At 37.9% G+C, this 27,686-nt stretch overlaps 1 protein-coding gene across 1 annotated transcript in view; it reads left to right on the top strand.

Annotated features, from left to right (window-relative positions):
* Nucleotides 1–10,760, top strand: part of wdr27 (WD repeat domain 27) — a 77,423-nt gene extending 66,663 nt beyond the window's left edge. The window contains exon 24 of the mRNA XM_041789137.1: nt 9,402–10,760. Within this exon, the coding sequence (XP_041645071.1) occupies nt 9,402–9,491 (90 nt within the window). The 3' untranslated portion in view covers nt 9,492–10,760. The remainder of the gene's footprint in view (nt 1–9,401) is intronic.
* Nucleotides 10,761–27,686: the final 16,926 nt, after the last annotated feature.

Below are 27,686 nucleotides of genomic sequence, written 5' to 3'. Positions count from 1 at the left end.
TTCTACAGATGGAGACTCAGTGAGAAGAAGGAGAGAAAATCTAGTTAGCAGGAGACATTCAGAGTTACCTGGTGGTCTAGGTGTGTAAACTGTGAGCCCTTGACCATGCAGAGAGCTGCCGTTGTCAGGAGAGGGACACAACACTTCTTCAGGATGTTTCTGATTGAAGATAGCAGCTAACAGACGCCTGCAGTCTGCATCACTCTTCATCCAGTTCCCTGCCTTGCTGAATTCTGCTGTTTTATGGACCTTATTCAGCTTTCTGCCATCACTAGTTTTTGGCCCATTTTTACCTGAAACTCGCTAAATTACATAGACTATGTAACTGTACTTGTCTGTAGCACTGTATAGTCCAGCTTCCCCAAGCACATCATCCCTCAAGGGCAACACTCACTGAAATCCTGGAGGCTAATGCCACTATATTGCTAAGTACCTTATACAACTATCTTTAAAAATACTGAAAAATTCCTTTAATATTTTCCCAAATTAAGACACTGGTAAGAACTGGTTAGCAATAAGAATCCTTAAGAAATACTTTTCAATATGAACTTAAAACTTAAAACTTAACTTTTTTCATCTTGTAATTTTCTTTAGAAAGCCAGCTATCCTTAAAGTAATCTTTACATAGATTCAAGCTGTTACAAACAACTGAAGCAAACAGTAAGAAAAGTATTTTTCATCTTAAAGAACAAATGTCTTAAATTCAAAAGGGAAACTACCAAAAGAGACATTTAACCTCCTTTCAAGCACTGAATGTCTGATATACAGCATTCTTTTTATAATTGTGCAATCATTTGGCCAATGGCAATAAACTGACTTTAAACTGGCAGATATATTAGCTGGTACAGAGTGATGCTGAAGTAATGGACTGTTCTGTGATTGTGTCAGCTTTAATAAACATTCACTGTCAGTTTCATATTTTATACCCTGCTTTTTTTTTCATCAAGGAAAGAAACTCTGAGTGCATCTCATGAGGCACATGAAGGAATGTGCTTTGGACTGGATTTTATCAGTATCTCTCAGAATTATGCAACCATCACTCAGAAGGGTCAGTCCTTTAGAAATGAGAAGTACCTGCAAAAATCATGATTATTATAATTGATTTTGATACCACGATTATTCAGATTTCTTATAGATTTTACATCTGCATCTCTGTGTGAATTCTGAATGTTAAAATCTCAATATGTTATTGTGTTGCCTTGAGGGGTAGTCAGAGTTTCATAACAGATAGTGTCAACATTTATTAGTTTTATAAATTTCATGAGGACTGAGCCAATATTGGAAAGGTCAAAGAGATTAATGGATGTGACTGAACCAAGCTGTTATCCTGTATCTATTGATGTTTTCAAGGACAGCAGAATAGAACAACATTAGCTGAACTCCAAAGACTGTAAGTCTAAGTAAAAAATACATTTGCAGCTGCAGTCTTGAGCATAGACTCTCAACATGGGTCCAGCTTTGTGTATTTTCAATATGAACCCCCAGGTACTTATAAGCGAAGACCTGTGCGATGATTTTTTCAACATTAAGCACGAGGTAATGATTATCACACCACTGGACAAATCTCTCAATTTCAGAGTGATAAAAAGAGGGGCTGCTGTCCTCTTTCATTAGTCATTAGTGTACAGACTAAAGAGGGGAGGTGACACAACCCTGGGGGCACCAGTGTTGATCATGCTCTGCAAGAGTCAGAGAGGGAGGTAGACAGAGATCTTAAAGGGATATTTCTGTATATTTGAAGTTGGGTTGTATAAGGTGCTTGGCAATCGTGGTGGCATGAGCCTCCAGAGATTTTAGATTGTGATGCCCCTTTAAGAAAACTTGATAGTTGTTCAAGCAGCACCTGGCCACACACACATACGACATCCATAAAGACCTTTGGACATCCATAATTTTCTTTTAATTCATAATCTCTTTTTTTTTTTTTCTATCTGCCGCTACAGCCCCACTGAACACGCCAAACTGACAAAGTATTTTACTTTTTTCAGTCATGGTTGACTCCCTATGACACATCATTATGGAAGGGTTGTATCCAGAACTTTTCCTCTGTCTCATTGTCTCATCTCACAGCATGAGCTTCATCATTCTTCTTCCACTCTGCCATTTGGTTTGTTTATGCTTGGGAATTTAGGGCATGCAGAGCACACTGTGCTCTCATTGGTCAACATCACTGACATGCCAGAACGTATAGGAGGCAGAAAGAAAAATTCAAACATGCTCAACTTTCAGGGGATGTGGAGGTCAGGACGCATCCTAGATCTGGCCTTAACTGTCGTTAACTGTGACACACTACACACGATTAAACAGTCAGTTTTTATGGCATATGGGTCCCGAAACCATCAGACTGCCAAACTGATCCACAGTCATTCTTGTAACATTTAGTCAGACCTTGGGATTAGAAAAAAAAAATGTCCTATGCACAAAGTCCACCTGCTTTGAAAATGGGATCATGAGTTAAACTTTAAGAGGGGATTTGTGTTATATGGGTCACTTTCTAAATCACACTACAGATTTGAAACTGTACACCTTTTACTCACAGGAGGGCCTGTGTCCACAGCCTCTGTATTTTTCAACTGGCAGCAACCACAATCCCTGGTACGAAGCACTTCATACCATCCAAGGTTACTATTAAGGATGTTCCTAAGCGTCTATTTCCCTATTTGGCCAAACTCTCATTTACATTTCGTTTAACCGACTAGTCTAAAGAGGAGAAAACCCCCAGAAAACAAACAAATTCCTCACAGGGTCACTGTGTCAGCAGGTGTGATGTTAGTCTGACATACTCTCTACAGCGTAGCTAGCATTTAAAGCTAGCGCCGCCCGCCTTTGTTCCTCTTTGCAGATTAATATCGTGCTTTGATATTTGGCATCTTTTCACATCAGGTGAGTAGTCATACATGAGCTCAACCCTCGACAGCCCACATACCACTTTATTTCCATTTACTACATTAGAAAACTGTTGTACCCCGGTTTCCATTCTACACGCTCACAGCTAAGCCACCGCTGAGTTTCTCATGTTAACATATGGTGAAATGCCAGAGAGGAAGGCAGCGTCCATTAACTGAAGCTACAGCGGCCTCTAGTGGCAGGAGGTTCATTACAGTTTAAAAGAGCATTATAGACAGGGATTTCAAGCCCATGTTCATAAAAAATGATAGGTAATTAGTTTAACTGACTAGTGAATCCTGCACCAGCTAATTTGATAAACGATTTTAACCGTACTACCAATTAATGTGCATCCCTAGTTATTATAGTTAACTAAAACTAACTAAATTAATAAAAGTAAAATCTTTTTAGTTAACTGTAACTAAATGAAAGCTAAGCCTTGCAGAAACTAAAAAAAACTAACTGAAACTGTATTGTAGGCTTACAAAATGAAATAAATCAAAATGAAATTAGAGACAAAATCTCCATTTTCTGTCTTCAACAGCAGCAGACTGATTGACATGAACACCCATGTCTAGAGCATGTAAATGGTCTGATTTCACTGAAGAATACTTCACAAAACAGCAGTTTTACATTTTGAGTTGTATCCAAACATTAGCCTGGAATCAATAAAATGAAAACTGAAGTGAAGCCAATTTGAATATGTTTAAAAAAATGTATGATGTTTACCTTTTCGGGTCATTCTGGGTCTGACTCACAACAAGTATCTGAAAAAAATAGGACTAAAATTATCAATCCATTTTCTACACCGCTTATCCCATTGGGGGTCTTGGGGGGCTGGAGCCTATCCTATCATATAGAGGCAGACAACCAGGCACGCTCACATTCACACCTAGGGCAAATTTAGAGTCACCAGTTAACCTAATGAGCATGTTTTTGGTGGTGGGAGGAAGCTGGCGTTCCCGGAAAGACCCCAAGCATGCACGAGGAAAACATGAAACTCTGCACAGAAAGGCCAGGAGGCAAACCAGGAACCTTCTTGCTGTGAGGCAACAGCACTAACCCTGCGCCGCCATGCAACCCAGACTCAAACTAATAAAAACGAAATTAAAACGAAGCATGCTTTGCAGAATAACAACGAAACTAACGAACTAGCAGTAAAAACTTATTAAAATGAAACTGAAATTGAAAAAAAAGTGAAAATGAAAAAAAAATCTAACTAATGAAAAATTCAAAACTTTTATAACCTTTGTGCCATCGCCTATCAAGAAAATTGACTTGGCTTTTCTTTGTGGCATGTCAGGTCTGTTTTAATAAGCTCAGTGTGCTCAATATTTTCTTTTATTCAATGAAAAAGTTCAACTGACATTAGCAACAACTGAACACTTGGAAATTACACCCTCAAAAAGATGGCTCAGATTGGTTTCTCCTCTGCAGTTGTAAACACCGTTAGTCTGTAAAGTCCTGCTGCTTCTTGATCTTGATTGGCCAGTGAGGAAGAAGTGACATTGATGAGAGGTGTTTTTTCTCTAAGGCATTGAGACTGAAAAATGTTTTTTTATTGAAAACAAGTACTGCCAGCTACAAAATAGCAGCCGTCATTGTTCTTCTGTAGGAAACGTTGACTGCCAACTTATGGTTTCTTAATTCTTAAACTAGTAAAAATTGATATCTATACCAAGTGTCCAGAATCAATTTATAACAGAGATGAACATAAAGTTCAGTTGTAATTCTGGTTTATAGTAAAGTCAAAATAATATTGGTCATAATGAATGCTACCTCCACTGGTAACAGACTATACATTTCCTCTCTGACAGACAACGTGTATATGTTAGCCTAACAAACATGTGACCTCTGTGACCATCTGCTCCTTCTCTCATCATTCATGTAGATCTTCCTTTTCTCTCAGTGTAGAACATCCTGCTATGTTGGCATTTGTGAAGTGTGTGCTCTGCTCTGATGGATGATATCCATTGGTAGGGAAAAGACATCACTCCTGGTATCCTCAGAGGAGCTTATGCAGATGGACACTTTCTGTTGTCCCAGAGCGCCAACATATGACAGAAGTCCTCACCGCTGAAAGTACAACTCCATTGCTTTCTCAATCATCCTCTTTATTCCAGCTTTGAACTATTGATTTGTGGTCTTTTTTCCATGGTATAGAGCCAGCACTGCTGACTATAACTTAGATTATATAACACGTGTGACACACAGAGCAAATTCCTAGTCTAATTTACGTTTCCAGAGTTCCTGAAAAGTTTTGAGTTTGATTCTGATATGATAAACAGAATAAACAAACAGAAATATCCTAAAATACAATCCAGTGTACATTTTTAACATTGCTTGATGTGCATGATCTATGACTTTGGGATCATTATGGATCAACTGTTTAAGTGAAAACGTGCCTGTGGATGAGTTGAACATCTGTATTTCAGCAGTGACAGGATTGCATAAGGACATAAGATATTGCTATTACCCTTTAAAAAAGAAGAGAGATCAAACCCTTGAAAATGTTTTTTCCTAGAAGTGGGATGCTTCGGAAAACAGAGTAGCTCAGTTGTGATGACCGAGCATGACCCCATGCTTGATGTTTACTGTGAATCAGCTCACTGCAAGTTCAGACTTCTGACCCTGAGGGTCGTCAGGAACCTTCAGACCTCAGTGGATTAGCTCGTTTCTGCCTCAGTGGACAGATGTTGAAGGTTGCAGAGCTGGAATGTGCCTGATGTAGATACAGAAATCCCCCTTTTGAGAAGTATGTGGTTTCAACTTCAGACTGCATGTCCAAGTGAAGGAGTGTCAAAGCTTGGTGGTTACATGGTCTAACGGTTTTGCAAGGCAGTTGATGAAGAGCACTGTGGTTGCTAATGGTGCTGCTCTCTGACCCTCTTAAGATTTAAGTAGCTATTTCAGCAGCCTGAGGGAGGGACCCAGACAGCTTGGCTATTGTTGATAAAGGTCATTGAGCAAGAGGTCATAATGAAAGAAGGCTCCTTGAAAGTGAAAGAGCTAGTGAATTGAGCTGTCAAATGACCATTAGGGCCTCAAAACATTTTTATACGCTAAAAATTCTCAAGTACAACACATGCTTTTGTCACTGATTGTGTTTGTTCTTACATGGCTGTGTTTCGGGAGGAATCATCTTACTTGGCTCCACACACACCTAGGAATCCTTCAATTTATCTATAAAAAAAAAAAAAAACAAGCAAGGATCACACGTCCGTTCAGTCGTTTTATATTTGAGTCATCCTCAGACCTCAGCTATTTAACTCCCTTTCCCAGCAAAGACATCTGCTTACTGCTAAAAGATGATTTCTCCTGCATAAAACGGGCTTAGTACATGGGAAAAAATGTTGGACTATTGTTTCATCAAATGTGGCTTTTATTACTTCTTGGCAAAACGTTGTTGTCCAAGAATCCTGCTGTTAGCATATTTTAAAAAGATACTTTGACTTTACAACCACTTAGAAATCTCTAAAGTTGCTTTAAACAAAAACAATGCTCCACCGAAGATTTGCACTTTTATTTGCAATTTGTTTGGTTGTTTTCACCCGTTTTATGTATGTTTGCATGTAGGGTTCGGGTTTTGTTAAGCCTTTAAGGAGGATATAAGATTACACTACCTCAGTTAAAAAAAAAAGAATAAAGCAAACTATTGTTTGTTGAACACTTTCGTAGTAATTTGATTAATTCATTTCCATGGTTATGGATGATTTTTAGATTTTCTCTCTCAGAAAAAAGAAATTCAGTTTGCTTTTGTTATATTTTATTGATTAAAAAAAAACTAAACTTCTTTTGGAGTAATTTCTTTGTTTCTTTGGGAAAACAAACTGATTATACAACCCCAATTCCAAAAAAAGTTGGTGTGCTATGTAAAAAAAAACAAAGTCCAATGTTTTGTAAATCTCATAAACCCATATTTTATTCACAATAGGACATAAACAACATAATCAGATGTTGAAACTGAGACATTTTACCATTTCATGAAAAAATATGAGCTCATTTTGAATTTGAGGACAACACCACATTTCAATAAAGTAAGGACAGGGTAACAAAAGGCTGGAAAAGTAAGTGGTGCTAATGGAAAACCACTGGAGGAGCATTTGAATCTAATTAGGCTAATTGGCAGCAGGTCAGCAACATGAATGAGACTGACATGACATGAGTTTCAAAATCTGATATGTTGTTAATGTTCTATTGTGAATAAAATATAGTTATGAGGTTTCAAAAATGATTTCTGTTTGTAGTTACATTTTACACAGCACACCAACTTTTTTTTGAATCAGAGTTATAAAATCATATATCCTGTTTGGTGTGAAAAAATAAGAGGTCTTTTATGGCCATATCACCCAACCCTACACTCGGGTTCCATACATCCTGTATGTGTTAAAACTGAAGGAAGTCAATGTCTGTTCTAAAACACCTGCCTGATTTTCCAACCATTGATTCTCTACTTTGAGCAGCTGCAGATATGATTATGTGACAATCCTCATTCCTTAGTGTAAATGGATGGATTATTATTGCTGCTGATTGGCTGTCAGAGTGATGAGGTAATGCTCCCTCACTGCTCTCCTGGCTGATGGAGGCCGATGAGATAATCCTCCCCTCTACTGAGAACAACAGTGAAATACTGATTGTGTCTCAGTTCTTGTCTGTGTCTGAGTGTGGTGGTGTGTTTGCACATGTGTATGTTTAAATGGGTGTTCAGCATGAGGGCTAATGTTGTTTTATTGATGTGTGGGTGCCTTATTAATCTGCAAACAGTTGACTCATCATGACCAGCACTGGCAAGAACCTTAAGTCCCTTTTACTGAAAAACACAAAGTTACATAACAGAGTTCATTAAGGCAACCTTGTGTTTTTGTACTCATATCTTTTTCTTTTAAGAGCATTTTTAGATAAGAAAAATCAATAATTTCTATTAGGAAAGAAATGTGTGGATCCTGACCTCTGGGATGAATGTACTTTTGAAGGAAGCAGGTGTGCTGTTATGCAACTTTTTCCTCTAAATAGAGAGCCATAAAAAGAAGAGAGATGTGTGACACAATTCCAGTGATTCTGTATATAACCCACAAGAGTAAAATAAAGCTGCAACCTCCAGGGCTGAAAAATGAATCCAATAGAGTACATAAAAAAAATAAAAAAAAACTGCTGTTCCTCAAGTGGACACTTGAGGCTGGGTCCGAAAAGGAGTCAATCCCCAAGAGACCCATATTAAAACATTCAACTTTAAAGAAGTATTTGGCATGTTTACAGATGAAAAAATGTTTTTGTCTCTACAGTTTTTTCCTTTTCATGAAAACAATTAAAAATGTTTTTTTTTATATGATCCACACCTTTTAATTTTTTGGACTTAAAAGTATGATATATGAAATTTTTTCCTCTGAAATGTCTTTATTACTTTTTGTTTAAAATACCCGTTTTATATGCATACAGTTCATCCAGAAGGTATTCATACCCCCTTCAATTTTTTCAACTGTTATGTTGCAGCCTGATGAATAAATTCATTTTTTCCTCATTAATCTACATTCAGAAACCCATCATGACAAAGTGAAAACAGAATTTAAGCCTTTTTGCAAATGTATGAAAAAAAAACCCTGAAATATCACATTTTATAGTCTTCAGAACCTTTGTAACATCACTTGAAATTTAGCTCCCATTTCTCTTGACAGTTACTGAGATGTGGAAGAGTTTTGACCAACCAGGACTCTTCCAAGAGCTGGGTGCCTGGCCAAACAAAGCGATTGATAGAAGGGTCGTAAGAGAGGTGACCAAGAACCCGATGGTCACTCTGACTGAGCTCCAGAGATCCTATGTCGAGATGGGACTAAGTTCTAGAGGGACAACTATCACTGCAGCCCTCCACTGATCTGGGCTTTATGGCAGAGAGGCTAGATTGAAGCCTCTCCTCAATACAAAACACATGAGTCTGCTTGGAGTTTGCAGAAAACTCCACATGAAAGCCCACTTAGCTTCATGTGTTTTGCATTAAGGAGAGGCTGCTGTCTAGCCACTCTACCATGAAGCCTCGATCGGTGGAATGCTGCAAAGTGAAAGCCTCACAGCCAACTCTTCTGATAATCTTGTCTTATTGTTTTGATTGAGATTGAAATTCCCAGTGGTGTAACTTTCATTCCATAATGCATTTAATCTCTTACTGTGTCTGTGTTTTATCCAACTACTGGGGACTTTTCAATGGTGAATATTTGACAAATACAGTTTATCTTTTATATAAAGCTACCAGTTTTGTGTCCTTCAGCCACTGCTTGCTCCTCAGTTTTGAGGGGAGTCCAGTCATGTCCAGGCCTGTAACTCATTTCCTGTCATCCTTCACTCTCTCTCCAGATTCAGACTGTCATCTATCTGTCCTATCTCATAAAAGTATTAAAAAGCCCATGAATAAATCTTTCAAAAGAAAAAAATGGGTTCAGTCACCAGGGCTATGCCCATATTTATAAAATCAATGAGCCATTTCCTAACCCAATGACATGTTTCCTTTTCTCTGTCTCTCCTAGCTACTGACTGGAACCCTGGATGGGAATCTGCAACTGTTTCAGCCCAGCAGTCCAGCCAGTATTACTCACAGCACAAGTGCTGCTGTGTAGAGCATCCCAAGTAACAAGACTGCTTAATTACACCAGGCTTCTGCAAAGACCATGCAGGTTTCATTAAAGCTGTTCCAACCCTATGGCTAGGATTTAACTTGGAAAAGAAAACATGAATGGTTTCATTTTAAATTGCTGTTTAAAGGAAGATCAAAAATAGATACAAGTTTATGGAGGGTTTATTTTTCTTGGTTTATGTGCTTATTGTGTTCCTTTACTTCTGTGTTTAACAACGTTAAGAGGAGCCACCCAGCTGAGCTCACTCTTCTCTGTTAAACCTCCAGTCTGTGCATCATTAGATCGCTTTCCTTTTGACCACAATTCAAAGAAATGTCAGCATTTTGATGGAGTATCTTCTTGTTCAGTAACATTAATAATCTAAACCATTACACAAAAGTTACACATTACACAAGACAATTTCAGCTGCATTCAGCCCTTCACATTCTTAATGGCCAAAGTTTGTTTGGATAGTACGTGAAACAAATGAATTTTTATATATTAACAGTTGTTGCTGCAACTCAACAGATAAGCACACAGAGCAATGACATCAAGTGGGTGCAACCTCCATAGCTGCCAGACTCACAGATGCTACTACTGTTCATACTGACACACCCGTCCACATTGTTTGTGCTGTACATTTACTCGTCTCTGCCTTAGTCTCATCAAAATGCTGGGAAACACTGAACTGACTCCACTGTTATATAATAGGTTAAAAGTGGAATTCTTACATTAAGTGTAGGATTTAAAAGGTCTATACTGTCCACAAGGCATATGCTATGTTTAAATTAACTACTAAATCTTGTTTTACGCGTCTTGTAAAATGTCCATCTGTTTTCTACATGTTATGTCTGAAGAGGTTTTTCTTACATGTTTGGATTAGATGTTGGGTGTGCCTCAAGGTTCTGCTTTTAGACCACTTTTGTTTTTTTTATTTGCGTTATTTAGATTTTTGTTTATATTAGATACTATAAAAAAATATTTGTCAACTTTTTGTACTTTGAGACAGGAATTTGAGATAAAAACAATCTGACATGATAGCATCCTAAAAAACAGGTCTATGAAAAAGAGATTTACTGAAGGAGCGGGACTTTTAACAGCTACATGGAATAAACAGAACAACAGCCTGCCAGGCTAGGTTTTTTTAAAGATTGCCTGTAATCTATATGGCGTGGAACTTAGACATATTTTGTTTGAGATCACAGCAATAATAAAAGGAAAAAAAATACATACACTGTATGGACAAAAGTATTCGGCTGCCTGACCATTAAACCAACATGTAAAGTAATGACACTGTATTCAAATACATGCACTTTAATATGAAGTCCCCCCCCCCCCCGCTTTTGCAGCAACAAATGCCACCATTTTTATTGGAAGGCTTTCCAGAAGATTTTGTACTCTTTTGTACCCATTCATTCTGTAGAGTATTTATGAGGTCGGGCATGGATGTTGGACCAGAAGGTGGCTTGTATTCTCCATTCCAGTTCATCCTGAAGGTGCTCAGTGGGGTTGACATCATGGATCTGTGCAGGCCAGTCAAGTTCTTCCATCAAAAACTTATCAAACCATGTCATAGTCCTTGCGCTGTGCACTGAAACACAGTCATGTTGGAATAGAGAAAGGCCCTCCCTAAGCTGTTGCCACAAAGTTTGAAGCATAGCACTGTTAAAAATGTCTTGGTATGCTGACGCATTAAGACTGGCCTTCACTGGATATAAGGGGCCTTGTCCAAACCCTGGAAAAAAGTCTCATACCTTTATGCCTCCTCCACCAAACTTCCCAGTTGGCACATTGTAGTCAGACATGTAACGTTCTCTCGGCTTTTTCCAAATCCAGACTTCCTATATGAATGCCAATGTGCAGTCTAATTGGCTTAAACTAAGTTAGGCTTTTATTTTGAAAAGAGGTCTTTTATTTTGAAGTCTGTTTTGCATGCTTGAAGGCATATGTCATTTCCTGTCAGCCATTTTTTGATGAGGCCAGCTGAATGAGTCCTCATGCAATTTTGTAAAAACCAAAGAGGCAATGTCATGAGTAAATACATAAATATTTTATGTTTGTAGTTATGATTTAAGGTTAAAAACTTTGTTGATTTGAAAGCTCATCATTTCATGTGGTTAAAACGTTCATGTATTTACACTATAAAAGAGTTCGTGTGGTCATGTGAATCTTAAAGTATTGTATTTTGTGTGTTACAGTTTTAACTCTGTCTTTGTACGAAGATGTTAAGAGCCACAGTAAAGAGCAAAGTAATGCTAACTACAACTCAAGTCATCTTTTCAAAGAAGAGCTTAGCTGGTTGTATAGCTTCAGCAGCTCAGTGAAGACAACATAGCCAAATAGAGAAGGGTGATTTGTCACTCCACAGAGCATGTTTCCACTGCTCCACAGTCCAGTCTCAGTTTGCTTTACACAACTCATGGTCATGTGAGGATTGCATGCAACTGCTCGGCCATGGAAACACATTCCATGCAGTTGGTTATTTAGGCATGAAATTAGAAGAGTGTTGGCGAGTTTTCTGCACCATGCACCCAAGTAGTCATTGGACCCGCTCTGTGATTTCATGTGATTTTCCACTTTGTCGCTGAGAAGCTGTTGTACCTAAACGCTTCCACTTTGTTTTAACATCACTTACAGTTGACTGTGGAATATCCAGCAGGGAGGAAATTTCATACTGTCTCATTGCAAAAGTGGCATCCATCACAGTACCACACTTAAAGTCACTGAGCTCTTCAGAACAACCCACAAATCTTTGCTTTTGGCTAGGTGCTTGATTTGACACACCTGTGGCAACAGGTCTGATTGAAACACCTGAATTCAGTTAACAACAGGTGTGGCCAAATAGTTTTTTCCATTTGGTTTATCTTACACTGACAGTGATGGTTAAGCTTTGAAGTTGCACAATAGCAGCAGCTAGGTTATCACACAAACTGATGTCATAAATTAAGGAAGCCATAGAGGTTGGTATAAGTTATTGAGTGGCACCTCTTCTTTTGTCATGTAACATTACATATGAATTTTTGTGTGCATGCCTTTTTTATACCACAGAGAAGTTATGTCCTGGCAAAGTTGAGTCTTCCCTGTCATGGTGAGCTTTAGTGTTCCTGCAAGCAACAAAGATGTTCTTCTGGAACAAAACATAATAAATTGTCCTGGAGAAAATTTATGCAGCCGCGTTCTTTCTCTATTTTATTGAGCTGGAATGTGACTGCATTTTGGGAGTCAGTTTCTTGTCTTGAATGAATTAACCTGTTTCTGCTTGAAGATTCAGAGTACACGTCCCTAAACTACTAAGAAATATTGGTCTACTAGTGCATTCCTTGTCTGTGTGAGGTCGATTTTGGTGAACTCCCTGCATTGATCTCACCAGTGAAGAATGACAAGTTTATACTTGCAAATAAAAGGATTTTAAGTACAGCCACACCCAAACGTCATAACGCAAACCGGCCCAAAGTTTGATCTCAATATTTGTCATTGGATTTGAAAAGGAAGAACCCAGCTCATGTCCAACTCCACAGATAACAAGAACAAAACAGCAGCACTGAACAGAAAAGAGCGTCACAGATAGGGGCAGCACACAGCAAACTCACGATGTCAATGTTCATTTCACAGAGCATCACTTACAATTTAAATTTAGTGTTTCCCATCACAGAGCATCACTTATAATTTAAATTTAGTGTTTCCCCTGATGAGTTTGGTGGTTTGCTGGCTCTCTGGCTGGAGCCTTCACTGCAGACCTTCACCTCATCTCATGAGCGCTTTAAATAAAAATAAAAGATATACATCATGAAGCACGTGCAGTGTAATGACTCCCTTAAGACATCTGAGAATCGCTGTGCTTTTGTTTTCATGAACTCATCGTCAAGGGAGGGAATATTTGTGTACGTGTCCAAAACCGCTGCTATACAGCTGTAATTTTGCAAATCTTTTGAGAGCTTTTCTCAACATTACGTAAAGTTCTAGGTATTGTTTAAAGAGAAAAAAGAAACAGTATGAATAAGTTTGTTTGGTTATTTAATACATAATGGATTAAAGTTTTCAACCACTGCATGAAACACCTAGTGTAAACTGGCTTAGAATACATAATACACCATAAGACACAGAGCATGAGGAACACAAAGTGATGGGTGTGACAAGTGTAGCGTGTTATAGTTGAAGTCAACAGCATATAAAATACCTCATATGGACCAAAGAGATTACCAGGACTAAACTGCAAGGAACATTGGAACATTGGAACATAATGTTTATTTCACTTTCTACTGAAATCCAAAAAAAAAAATCTAAATTTCCATAAAATTTTAACATATATATTTTTTTGTATCTCATTTGATACATTATGTGTTTGTGGCAACTGATAACCCACTTGAGGGCATTTTTTAAATCATTTTTTAGATTGTATTCAAAAGGTTTTTTTGTACTTTATGATCATATTGATTAGATAGAGGTTCCATAAAAGTCTGTGTCAAATATGACACAACAGGCTTCAAGGGGTTAAGGAGCTGTAAATTATTTGACATTAAAGACTGTGTAAAGTGAAAATACATCTGTATCAGGTACATCTCTAAGTTTATAAAATTAAGCTTCAAAATCATGAAAAACGAGGAAGTAAAATCTGCTTGTGGGCGTGTCTGTTGAATGATCTGAAGCCACACCCACTCACGAGAGATACAATCCTTATCCTACATCGCTTTCCACATTATTAAGCAAATGACATTTTTCTCTTATTTTCAAAAATATTAATGCAAATGACAGAGTATTTTTCAAGTCATCAGCTATTAAAGCATAATTCAAATGTTTTTAAACAAACTTCATAATGATAACCATTATTTTCTTAAAAATAAAAACCTCAAAACGCACTTTTCTACATTATTAAGCAGGCCACAGGTTTCAAGCAATATGGGAAAGAAAAAAGATTTCTCTGCTGCCGAAAAAAGTGTCAAATAGTGTTATACCTTGGACAGGGAATGAAAAAATTAGATATTTCACAAAAAATTAATCGTGATCAACGTACTGTGAAGAAATTTGTGGCTTATTCAGAGCACAGATGGGTTTGTGCAGATACCAGCAAACAGGTATTTGAAGCTGCTGGTGCCTCTGGAGTCCCACCAACCTCAAGGTGTAGGATCCTCCAGAGGCTTGCAGTCGTGTATAAACCTATTCGGCTGCCCCTAACTAATGTTCACTGGCAGAAACAGTTGCAGTGGGCCCAGAAATACATGAAGACTCATTTTCAAACAGTCTTGTTGACTGATGAGTGCTGTGCAACCCTGGATGGTCCAGATGAAGGAGTAGTGGATGGTTGGTGGATGGCCACCATGTCCCAGTAAGGCTGTGACGTCAGCAAGGAGTAGGCGGAGTCATGTTTTGGGCTGGAATCATGGGGGGAGAGCTGGCAGGCCTTTTAGGGTCCCTGAAGGTGTGAAAATGACCTCAGAAAAGTATACAGAGTTTCTGACTGACCACTTTCTTCCATGGTAAAAAAGAAGAGCAGTGCCTTTGTAGCAAAATTTTCTGCATGATAATACACCATCTCATGCTGCAAAGAATACCTCTGTGTCAGTGGCTGCTATGGGCATAAAAGGAGAGAAACTCATGGTGTGGCCCCCATCCTCCCCTGACCTCAACCCTACTGAGAACCTTTGGAGCATCCTCAAGCTAAAGATCTATGAGGGTGGGAGGCAGTTCACATCAAAACTGCAGCTCTCGGAGGATATTCTGACATCCTGCAAAGAAATTCATGCAGAAACTCCAAAAACTCACAAGTTCAATGGATGCAAGAATAGTGAAGGTGATATCAAAGAGAGGCTCCTCTGTTAACATGGAACTTGGCCTGTTAAGATGTTTTTGATTGAAATAGCTTTTGATTTCAGTAAATATGACCTCCTAATGCTGCAAATTCAACAAATGACCATTTTCAGTTCTTTACAACCAAAAAAATGTTTTAAAACTCTGCCTTGCTTAATAATGTGGAAAAGTGCATTTTGGGGGTTTTATTTTTTTAAAAAGTAATGGTCATCATTATGAAGTTTGTTCAAAGACATTTGAATTATGCTCTAATGGCTGATAACTTGAAAAATACTCTGTCATTTGCATTAATATTTCAGAAAATGAGAAAAATGTCATTCGCTTAACAATGTGGAAAGCGGTGTATGAGCAGGATGCAGCTGACTGGCTCTATGTCAGGGTGGAGATAAAGTCCGTTTTCTGGCTCAAATCTCTGTTATTATGCTTTAAATGATCCATAGACCACTGTGGCTGATAGATTTGGTAAATTTACCTCACAATGAACAAAAAAAAACAGCATTAAACTGACTGTTATCTTTCAATAAAGGCAGTGACATCAGCCAGCAACAGACTGGACTGAGATGAACTACTCTGTGATTTTATATTGTAGTGTTAAAGGGGCGGGGTCATTCCCCACTGTGGGCTCATGACATCATGAGCCCACATATTTGCTCCGCCCACATTAAACCCAGCAAGGAAAGAGGTGAAAAACTTTCCAACAGTCAAAATCCAGAATTCAGTCACATGTAGATCTCAGTATTTTCACATGTTTACAGCAACCATATTCCAACGTATCTAGAGTGTTAAGACACAAACTTTGGATTTCACTGTACAGGGTCTTTAAAGCCTAATGAAATGTTTTCAAGACGATACATTTTTAATCCTATTTGTAGCATTCTTTTAATCAGCTGATTACAACAATAACAAAGGAAACAGTAATTTTTGTTTCAATTGCAAAAAATGTAATACCAATAAAATGTTTGGGCTTAAGCAGGAATCAGACTTTCTTCAGTGGAAAGAACAATCATTAATCTAAAGTCTTCATTGATGACATGCTGTAGGACATTGGTTCACAAGTTGAGGCAAGAAACTGTACAACTGTACATTATTACTAAACTATACAACAAATTAAATTATCGTAACATGTTTTAAAGAGGCTATTTTGAATAGGTATGAATATGGTTTGCCTTGAGATTTGGGCTTGATCTTTAATGTGCCTTAGGCTAAAAACCACAGCTGTAGGAGAGAAGGTGTCTTGAAGCAACAAGTGACCGTGTTAACTGTTGACTGCACTGAATGTGAAATGGACTTGAGCTTGTATAGCACTTTTCTAGTCATCTGACTACTCAAAGCGCTTTTACACCACAGGTCACACCTACCTATTCACACCACATTTACACACTGATGGCAGAGGTTTCCATGGAGAATTGGCCAACAGTATTAACTAATCCTATTTAAAAAGGATTAGCCCAAGGACACATTGACACGTAAATGCAGGAGCTAGGGATTAAACCCACAACCTACCGACTGCAACTCGACCACCTCCACCTACTGAGCCACAGTCACCCCGACCAATATGTCAGTGGCTGTTGTAGTTCTAGCATTGTTAAAACACTTAACATGGGGGTGCACAGATAGCCTAGAGGTCTAAGGTGCTAGCCATGTATGTGGGGGCCTGGGTTTGAATTCGCCCTTTGCCCCCCCCCGTTTCCGACTCTATCCACTGTCTTCCTCTATGTAATAAAGGCATGAAAAAGCCCAAAAATAAATCTTTAAAAAAAAAAAAACACTGAACATTTTCTGTTTGGTCTAATTTATGCAAATTATTTTCAATGTCTGTAATTAAACCCGATACATTCAACTTAAAGGCACAGATTAACATGGTCACTCGTCACATGAAACAGATGATATGTCCATTTTAACTGTCCATGTTAGTAGTTCTTAGCGGATGTTCTTATGCTAAGGATGATTTATATAGATATCTGTCTAAATTTATAAATTAAATATAGAAAAATTTAGGGCTGACAACTTCTAGTCAGTTGGTCGGTTGATTGGTTGAAGAGCGCTCAACCAAGCAAGATTCTACATATGTAACAGGTGGCACCACTTGAGTTGGAATCAAAAATCCCACTTATAAATCTACAAATTGAACTTTTTCCTTCAGACCGTACACATGTTCGTGTAAGCATCAACCTACATTTTGTGGGACTTTGTTGAAAAAGCTTTCATGTTCTTCACAGGCCTGTGTTTCCCCTTATATGATCTATAAATTACACAGCAATATTTTTGGCTTGAATGATACAGCACACATCCCTGTGCTCAGCAAATCTTTATGTAGCTCATATTTACAACAGCATATGGAAACTTCAACTAACGTGAATGTACGTTAAGATGTAGAGTGACTGGTATATATTGGTGAAATATCCAGATGGACGACACAGAAACGAGCCAGAGGGGGAGATCAGCCTCTTCGTACTTGACTCCAGCCCAAGATGTTCTGAGCTGCTGTGAGCAGACGACAGAAATACCGATTAGTTGCAGGTGGTGTCATCCAGGGTGCAAGGCATAAACTCTGGATGCTTAACATTCTGATAAATCAGCACAAGAGCCTCAGGAAGATAGCAGGAAAAATGGGGAAAACAGGAGAGAGAAACACAAGACGCCAGATCACTCAAAAAGACTGGATCCCCCTTGAGCCTTTAAAACTCCTTGAAACAACTCAATCTTAGTAAGAACACAAAAATAGAAAATAGACAAGCTTGCTTTAGAAGATCCAGCTCTGGTTTTGTTGTCTTCAAAAGTCAAATCCTATTCAAGTCTCAGCATGATGAGATGTTTCATTAAAACACTAGTTTAGAAGGGCACAGTCTTTCCTATAGTAAAGACACTGCATCAGCTCCATTAAGCCAAAGTGTGGAGAGAGCAGAGATGATATTTTGTCATTTGACTATTAACTGTTCTGTCTCTGCACACTTCTTAGATTCATTAACTCACCCCATCAACCTTTCACCTGCACAAAGATAATAACAGCCTCTACCATTAGGAAATTCCTGCATTTTTATGGCTGATTTTATTTCCTCACACAGTGATTTTTATGCTTTCCTCAGTAATCGTGTTGGAGAATTACCAGCACATGTGGAGGAGCTCCCCTTCAGTGTGTGGCTGGGATGGATGCAGGTTTCTTTGTATGGTTGTCAAAATTTTCAATGCTCGGGTATTTTTTTTAATACTTTTTCCAAAAACTATGAACTTTGAACAACACGACAGTAGGGGTGTGAATCTCTCCTTCTTAAGACGGTTCAGTTCAGATCTCGATTCACTAATGATTCATTAAAATACAGAACGATTCGGTCCGTTCCGATCCGATTCGGTTCGGTTCAGTTTGATTCGATCCGATCTGGTACAAACTGATTATGCAATCAAAATAATTTTTTGCTTTAACAAAAATGACAAAAAATGGGAAAACAAGATAATTTCATAATATTCTAAATGGATTTGATCTTATTTATAAAAGAGACTAAATGCTAGTCGACCTGTGCAGACATTAATGAAATTATGTTTAAGAGAGTTTTCATATATGCCAAGGTGCCTCACTTTGACAGTAAGTTTGGAGATAAATATTAAAATGAGTTTACTGGTACATGTTTGTCCTTCTGTACTTGTAATTTCCTTAGCATTATTAAGACCGGTTCATGCCTCATCATTACCGATCATGGCCTCTATGGACCGATCCACTCAAACTGCTGACGTTAAGATCGGTTAACCGGTCCATATCAGATTATCTTTACATCTTTACTACACGACAGCCGTTATTTGTGCATTTGATAGTACCAAAAGATTAAAAGCTATGAAGAAAAACAAATTAATTTTTCCACCTAAAGCTGTCATGAGCTAAGACAACAATCAAGGTGGGTGAGAGCGAGTGCTAGTGGTAACAAGCAAACCTGTAAATCAGAAGTAAACCTAAAGCTGTGGTAGCAGGCTAAGCAAGTCAACCCAGACATCCCTCTTCCCAGCGACACTTTCCAACTCCATCTGGGGATCCTGAGGCATTCCCAGACCAGAGAGGATAATCCCTCCAGCACATTCTGGGTCTTCCCCCAGGTCTCCTCCAAGATGGACATGCCTGGAAGAACTCCAGAGGGAGACACCCAGGAGTCATCCTGATCAGATACCTAAACCTTGTCAACTGGCTCCTTTCATTGTAAAGGAGCAGAAACTCCACTTTTAGTTTTCTTCAGATGATTGAACTCCTCACCTTATCTTTAAGGCTGAGTCTGACACCCTTCAGAGAAAACTCATTTCAGCTGCTTGTATCCAGGATCTCATTCTTTTAGTTTTACCCAGAGTTCATGACCATACAGTTATGGACGAAAATATTGGCACCCCTGGAACTTTTCCAGAAAATACACCATTTCTCCCAGAAATTGTTGCAATTACAAATGTTTTTGGTATCCACATGTTTATTTTCTTTATGTGAATTGGAACAACACAAAAAAATCTGAAGAAAAAAGACAAAATTGACGTAACTTTACACAAAACTCAAAAAATCATCAACCGGTAAATCCAAAAACTGTGCATCATCCTATATGTTGTTTCTTACTTTTTTCAGATTGTGTTGTAGAAAACCAGCCAAGATAATCAGCTGTCTGACAAATGTAAATTTGATTGATTATTTCAGGTGGTGGCATCGCTCTGGTTCACAATGTGCCAGTTTTTCATACCCCCTAATAAAGTCAGAGTCACCAGAAAGGAAAACAATCAAATCCAGTCTGACTCAGCACTCCATGTGAGGATGCAGAAATCTTTTTCCTTCATCGTGTCTGCATGGCTCTCATTAGTCTGGATGCTTTAAACTTTCAGCGTACAGACAGAAGCAGGAGGGCATTCTCCTCTGGAACATTTAATCATTTTTATCATTCCTGCCAACTGACCAGCAACTTTCCACTGAGTGTACTATTGTATTAAAGTCCAGGTGCAGTTTATTCTTCTTTTAACTTGACAACCTGTTAAGTACTTCTTAAATTAGTTTTGGCATCGGATAAACCAATCACTAGCACAGGTTAGGTGCAACAGCGGCCAAATGAAATGTAAGATGCCCGTTAACAAATAGCTCCCTATGTACATAAGTCTGATGATTATTGCATCTCTAAGACAGAGAATGCCATCAGACTTCTTCAACAAGAATGCAGCGGTTTATGTTGCAATTTTCTCCAGCGACAGGCCTCTTTCAACATTTGAGGCACAAATGTTTGGTTCTGTTACCAACAAATATTTCTTGGTGATATTAAAACGGAGTTTCCCAAAAAGCCACAAGACAACATAATTGTATTTTTGTGACCACTCCAGTATTTAACACAATAACAGTACAGATCTGGAAGTGAGGTTTGAATCAGGCTTACCATATCTGACATAATGCTCAACTTCTTTTCTATTTCTACATCTGCTGAGATGATAAGATGTACGTAGGCCATGTTGGGTTAAACTCGTATTATCATTCCACCAGAGCAGTACCTAACCACAGTCAGCAGACATTTAAAGGGATATTTCGGTATTTTTGAGGTTAGGTCATAGGAGGTGCTTGGCAATGGTAGTAGCATTAGCTTCCAGTGATTTGGTGAGCGCTGCCCCTTTAAGAAGACTACAGTGAGCAACCTGTATGGATTAAATACATGTAGCATGTGATGCACATGTAACCCAAAGACATTACTGTAAGTTTTTCATTAGTGTATGGCTGTAATTGAAAAAAACAATACATCTTTCATTTCTGATAAAAATCAAATGTTTTGTCAGTTAGTAAAAAAAAGAAAGACTACCAATATTTTTAAAAATATTTGTAGTACAGAATTGAATTGCATTTTTTTTTACGGTGAAAAAAAATGTAATTAAATACCTGTATCAGCCAAAATGAGTTTTAAAATATCAGCATATTGGATATCTGCAAAAATCAAATATCGTGCAAGCCTCACATCACCAAGTCCAATGCAAAATAACAAATGGAGTGGTGTAAAGCACACCAACACTGGACTGTGGAGCAGTGGAAACATGTTCTTTGGTGTGACAAATCACCCTTCTCTGTTTGGCAGTCCCATGGATGAGTCTAGATTGGTGGTGGTATGGGATGTTTGTTTTTTCAGAGTTTGGACTAGGCCCCTTACCTCCAGTGACGGCCAATCTTAATGCTCCAGTATACCAAGACATTTTGAGACAATGCTGCGCTTCCAACTTTGTGGCAACAGTTTGGGGAAAGGCCCTTTTAAAAACATGACTGTGCACCACTGCACAGAGAAAGACATGGTTTGATGAGTTTGGTGTGGAAGAACCTGACTGGCACACACAGAGCCCTGACATCAACCCCATGGAGAACCTTTGGGATGGTCTACAACAGAGATTGTGTGCCAGGCCTTCTCATCCAACATCAGTGCCTGGCCTCATGAATGCTCTACAGAATGAATGGGCACAAATTCCCACAGAAACATTCCGAAATGTTGTTTTAACCTTGTTAGAATAGTGGAGGCTGTTATAGCTGCAAAAGGAGGACCAACTCCATATTAAAGTACATGTATTTGAATATAATATCATTACAGTCCCTGTTAGTGTAATGGTTTTGTCCATATAGCGTACCATTAATTTGAAAAAAGTATTTTAGTTTAGAAGTTTGTAAAGTATAATCATAAGCCTATTCACTACATTTTTTGTCATTTCTAGTTATATCAAAAAGTAATTTGTTCTATCATTCATATAAAAATACAAATAGGTTAACTTTCAGAACTAAAATCTGTAGAAAAAATAATTACTTATCATAACATAGCAAGCAAATTGTAGAATTTCTGAACTATTACTGCATTTAAAGTTAATTTGCCATTTTCATCCCTAATCCTTATAATTTACTTTTTCCAAGTAAAAAACTTAAAACTTTAACTCTTACATTAAAGCAGTAGGCATCTCAGAAATTGATGCAAAGGTCAAAAGAGACCCCAACTGTTTCCACAGGCTGTTGTCCCTTGTAAAATGAATAAAGTACAGAATTAGAAACTGAGCAAGAACTCGTTGAAGTCTTCTTTATTTGCTGCAACAACACAAGATGTATTTGTATGGGCTTTGGATCTTTAGCTTTGCTGCAGCACCTTCTGTACCCAGGGACCCAAGGCCAGAGCTCCTCCTCCTCCTCCTACTCGGTGCTGCTCTGAGGAGATCTCACTCTCACTTTGTTCTCACTCTCACACAGCACTGTGCATGCAGCTTTCATTCACTAAACAAACACATCAATCTTTTTCTTGGTTCCATGTTGTCGTCCCCCGTGATATTTGAATATTACTTACTCACATGTTCTGTAAAGTGAACCCAGGATCTTTCCAGCTCTTCAACTCTTATAATGTACTCAATATATCTTTCTCCTCTGCTATAACTCTTCACATCCCATCATCATAGAGAGGAAAAGGGAATCTGGAAGTTATTACGCGATGATTGCATCCCAAAATAAAATTGTAATTGTGAGAAGAAACAGTAGAGGCAAAGTGCTGATTGTTCTCATATAATCCCTCCAAACATTAACCTAAATGTGGCTTAATGTGAGTCAAAGTTCAAGTTTTAATGAATTAAAAATGGATGTTTTATATTATCACAGATGTCCTATATTTGCCAGAATCTGGCTCATCAAATTTTGAATGATCCTTTTGTTGGTGTGTTTAATGATGTACCGTTTCTCTTCTGCTGGAAAAAAGAAACAAAAACCCTGATGACTCATCCTGCACTTCTGGTTGTTTTGAGTTGAATAAAGTGCCTCTGAAATTTATTTACCTTGGTAATAAGAGTTGGCAGAGAGTAGGAACTGCAGTCTTGAAGGCTGGTTAGCATCTCTCTATAACCTCCTATGACCCTGCAAGTACTTATGAGGAAATTACATCCTAGCTTTCTTTTAACAGTCCTACTTTCTGCTGTACGATTTTTAGAGATAATTGAACAAAATGTCCATTGAAGTTAAAGTAATTTGCTTGAAATAATGTGGGGATTTGTAGTGAAATATTCAGGTATATGGATATGTTTGTATATTTTGGAAAGTTTCATGGAATTTTCAGTACTTGCTTTGTAATAATCCACCATTTTCATGGAAATATGGAACATTTTTTGGATGTTTGGGGGATTTTCCTGGAAATTTTGAACAAAATAATTTACAATTTGTGCAATTTAATTTGAATTTTTGGGGGCATTTGCTTTAAAAGAATGTACTGTAGGTGTTCTCATGGAATTTGGGGACATTTATTTGTTTTGTTTGTTTTGCATTTGATGTCTCTGGGGTTCCCTTTGAAATTTTAAGAATTTCCAAGGAAAATTAAGGGAATTGGGTACCTAAAGGGAATTTCCTGCATTTTCATGGAACTTTCAGAAAAGTATTTGTAAATTTCAGATAATATGATAAGGATGTTGAGGGGGATTTTGTTTTGATAATTCAGGGAATTTGCTTGAAAATCTTCAGGGGCTTTACATAGAAGTTTTGCAGGGAGTTTTTACTGGAATGTTTAGGCTTAATGATTAAATTTCCCTGAAACATTCTGGAAATACTTGAGGAAATTTTGAGGTACTTTCAATGGACACTTGGTAAACACAATATGTTTAAGGATTTTCACAGAAATTTTAGGTATTTTATTTTCAATTTGAGGGAATTTGTATAGATTTGGAAAGAAACACCAGATGACACCCAATAACTGACCAACTGGCCGACACACAGCCAAAATATCTAAAACCAATCAATCCAGTGCTGTGTTTTATGCAGAAGAAGGACCTTCCAGAGATTTGTGGACATCTTTTTTGGTCAAACTCACTTCCTGTTCAAAGACAAGGCTTTGCTCTTAAATGTATCAGGTCCTACTTATCCAAAATAAGTGGGGGAATTTGAAAATGCAATCCAAACACAGGAGGTTGAACAGTCTCTCACAGCTTTTCGATGGTGGTTTCTATTCATAAAGTGCGAACATAAATTGAGAGAGATGAACTGATACTTAAACATATCAAGCCTAAAGAGAAATACAGACATGATGAGAATGATTAGCTCTCTGAGGACCAGCACATTTTTTGTGTTTCCACAAGGGAAGAATTGATGGAGCTGTCAAAAATGTCAATACAAGTCTGTCGATGTCTTACACACAGCCAGACCGCAGTGACACACTTCATGGGGAATACAAGTTACATGAGAGGCCACTTGATAAATCAGCATCCCAAAAAGATTGGCAGATCTCTGAGGAGCAAAATCCGGCCAGGCCAAAAGACTCTAAAGGAAGCGTTCACAGTCTCACTTCCCCACGGCAGCGCAAGGGTTCAAAATATCACGAGGAGTATAGGTAAATATATCGCCAAAGACCTATGGCCATTTAGTGGTGGGCAACGAAGGTTTTAGAAGGTTAGTAAACACGCTAGAGCCAAAGGATGAAGAAGGTAGTACCATTGAGAAAGTTTGGGAAACTAGATTTCATGCAATAGGTATGCCTTTTCATTAACAAGGTCCAGCTGGTGCAATTTTTTTTATTTTAGAAAAAAACTTTTAGGTCTCCCATATCCCATACTCCATTCTATTTCCTTTCCTCCATTTGTTAATAGATCTTTCAAAGTTCAATTATTTTTAAGACTATGGACACCTACGACACTTTTTTGCACACATTTTTATATTTAAAGTGCAATTGTTGTTTAATAAATGCAGATGTCATTTCTTTTCCAAGTCTTTGTTGTTATGAGTTTTTTTTTTTTAACCGCAATAAATGTCACCGAGGTAAATACAGTACAGTGAGATTTTGATACTGTTACATCCCTAATAGGCACTCTACAACTGAAGATGCCTCTTGATCAGGAAGCAATTGTTATCTTTATTACTGTTAAAAATACATGTATCACAGAAAATCCACTCATCAGCTGTTCACCATTAATAGTCTAGTCTTTTCATGCTGCATTCACACATCAGCTCAATGTGGCTCCCTATTTTATGCTTTGGGGATTACAAGAGAGATTCTGCATACACTTGGGGTACGGTGATCCAGACATTTTGTACATGCAGCCCACTATGATAATGTTGGAAAACTTTTGGCTCACATCAACAAGTTTCCTGGTTCAAATCCCTAGTCAGAGTTTACACGCTATTCCCATGTATGCTGTTCTCTCAGGATACTCTGGGTTCCAAAATCATAGGACATGCTTATTGGGTAAACTGGTGACTCTCATTGGCCACAGGTGTGAGAGTCTGAATGGTTGTTTCTCTGTATGTCCACACTGTGCCTGACTGGAATCCAGCCTTGTTTTCCACTTTACATATGTTTGAAAGTTAATAACAGTTGCACTTAGGTGATATTTTGCTTTTGTTTGACACCAAAAATTAAAATCCACTTCTAGGTCCAAGCCTGTCTGGCTGAGTCTGGTTACATCACTGTATGCATTGTAAGCAATACTGCATTAGTCTGACATTGTTTAACCCTCATAAAATACAAGCAACTAGCAGGCAATTCATGGTGTTCTCACAGCCTGCCATCCTCCACCAGCCCTGCAGCAACAGAGGAAGTAAACAAGATTCCCTCTGTTCATCCCTCTGCTTAGGATTTTGGCAGTGCACACAAACAAAGGCTTTGCAGGTCTGGATTTTAAGCCCTATCATCTGATTCTGTACTTTTTCTGACAATAACATTTAGGTATTCTCTCAAACTCAAGGATAATATCATCCAGGAAATATTCTGTTGTGTTGAAAGTAAAAGTCATGTATCAACAAATCCCACCCACATCAGTCACAAATAAACCTTTGAGAGGTGTAGAAGTCAAACATTGGCTATCTCAGTTTGATTTAATGCCTGGTTGAAGCCAAAGTATGTAAGATATTTTTATATAAAACTGGAGTTAAAAGCTTTGATAGAAAACATGAGGTACCCTGGAAAAAGATGTATTCTTTCAAGTTTGCAATAGTTGTTACAAAGAAGCTACTGTAGGCAATATATATGATGAAAATGTTCATTTAAAAACTAGTGCTTTTACTTGACTAAAAAAATAAAAAATAAATCAAGTTAATCACATCACTACACTGTGATTAATCATGATTAATCACAGCATGTTTTTATATTTTAAGTATATTTTTAAGTTTTTAGATTTTAAAGGTTGTTATTGTCAAGTGTTTTATTTTAATTCTTTTAATTCTATGTGCATCACATTGAAAGTGCTGATCTGAGTCCTTATCAATAACACTATCGATACTTTCTATAGTTTGATGGAAAGACAAAATAACTAAAATACCTAAGTTTTCTCATTTTTATTTGACATTTGAACACAGTATCACATATAGAATACAGTCGTGTCATTTACTGAGGTTACCTAAACGCATCATATTTTCCGTCTTCAGCTCATAAAGTTCGCTAAATAACTTCAGTTTTGCCAATTCCACCGCAGATTTCTACACTGGATTAATACTGTTGACGAACAGGACTTGCTCAAAGTTTTGGAGCATTTTTCAGCATTTATCGGAGCAGCTGAAGAAGAAAACTGTCCTGAAGCAGCTGAAGAGAGCGGTATGACCATGGCTTGATCCCGTATTGTTGTTAGGGTCTTTGCTAACATTAGCAAAACATTCGGTGTAAAGACAGTTCATCACTGCAGCATGTACCCACAGCTTTGGTTTTATCTTAACTAACATTCACCAGCTTTTTAAAAAGAAAATTGCCATTAAGCAGACCTGAGTCTGACTCATCACTGCTGGCTGCCTCAAACTTCACCCTCAGGCACGTAAACATCTGTGCTGAAGGACTACAGGAGCAAGCTGTGGTCAAACTTAGTCATATGATTAAAATGCGTTATTATTTTCTAACGTGTTCGGGTTTCAAGTTTAATCACAAGCATTAACGCGTTAATGTTAACAGCTTTAATAAAAACATTATTATAGGATTAGGAGAAGTCTGTTTAGTGGAAATAGGCAGCACAGTTGAACTCTATAATCCTACAAGGCATCGTATACTGCTAGTGTCAGACCACTGTAAAATCCTTGATGACAGCAAAAATAAGTCTCTCATCTTTCAGATCTTTTTTGTCTTTTTTGTAGGAGTCACTGTCAGAATTTGTGTTTCAATACAGTTTAAAAAACATACAAGCCATAAAGTCAAGCAAGAGATCCTGCACTGATGGGATTTGATGATTAATGGTTAGTTCAGATCAGCTTAAATGTTTTCCGCTCTTTTCTTTCTTTCCTGTTGCCTAAAAAAACCTAAGAGAACAATTTAAGGAGTTCTGTTTTGTAAAAACAGGCCTGTTGAGTTACTTAAATGTGGTTGTAAATTTTAACCTGTAACAATCCTTCACAGTATGAGGGGAAATGCTCGGCATGTCCTGTATTAGAACTAAGATCTCAGGACTTTTAATACAGGATTTTATGACAGGACATCCTGGGGATATCAG

The sequence above is a fragment of the Cheilinus undulatus genome, linkage group 6 (genome assembly GCF_018320785.1).
Source record: "Cheilinus undulatus linkage group 6, ASM1832078v1, whole genome shotgun sequence".
Classification (NCBI taxonomy): Eukaryota; Metazoa; Chordata; class Actinopteri; order Labriformes; family Labridae; genus Cheilinus; species Cheilinus undulatus.
Note: the sequence above shows the minus strand (reverse complement) of the source record. Positions and strands in the feature narration are given on the sequence as shown.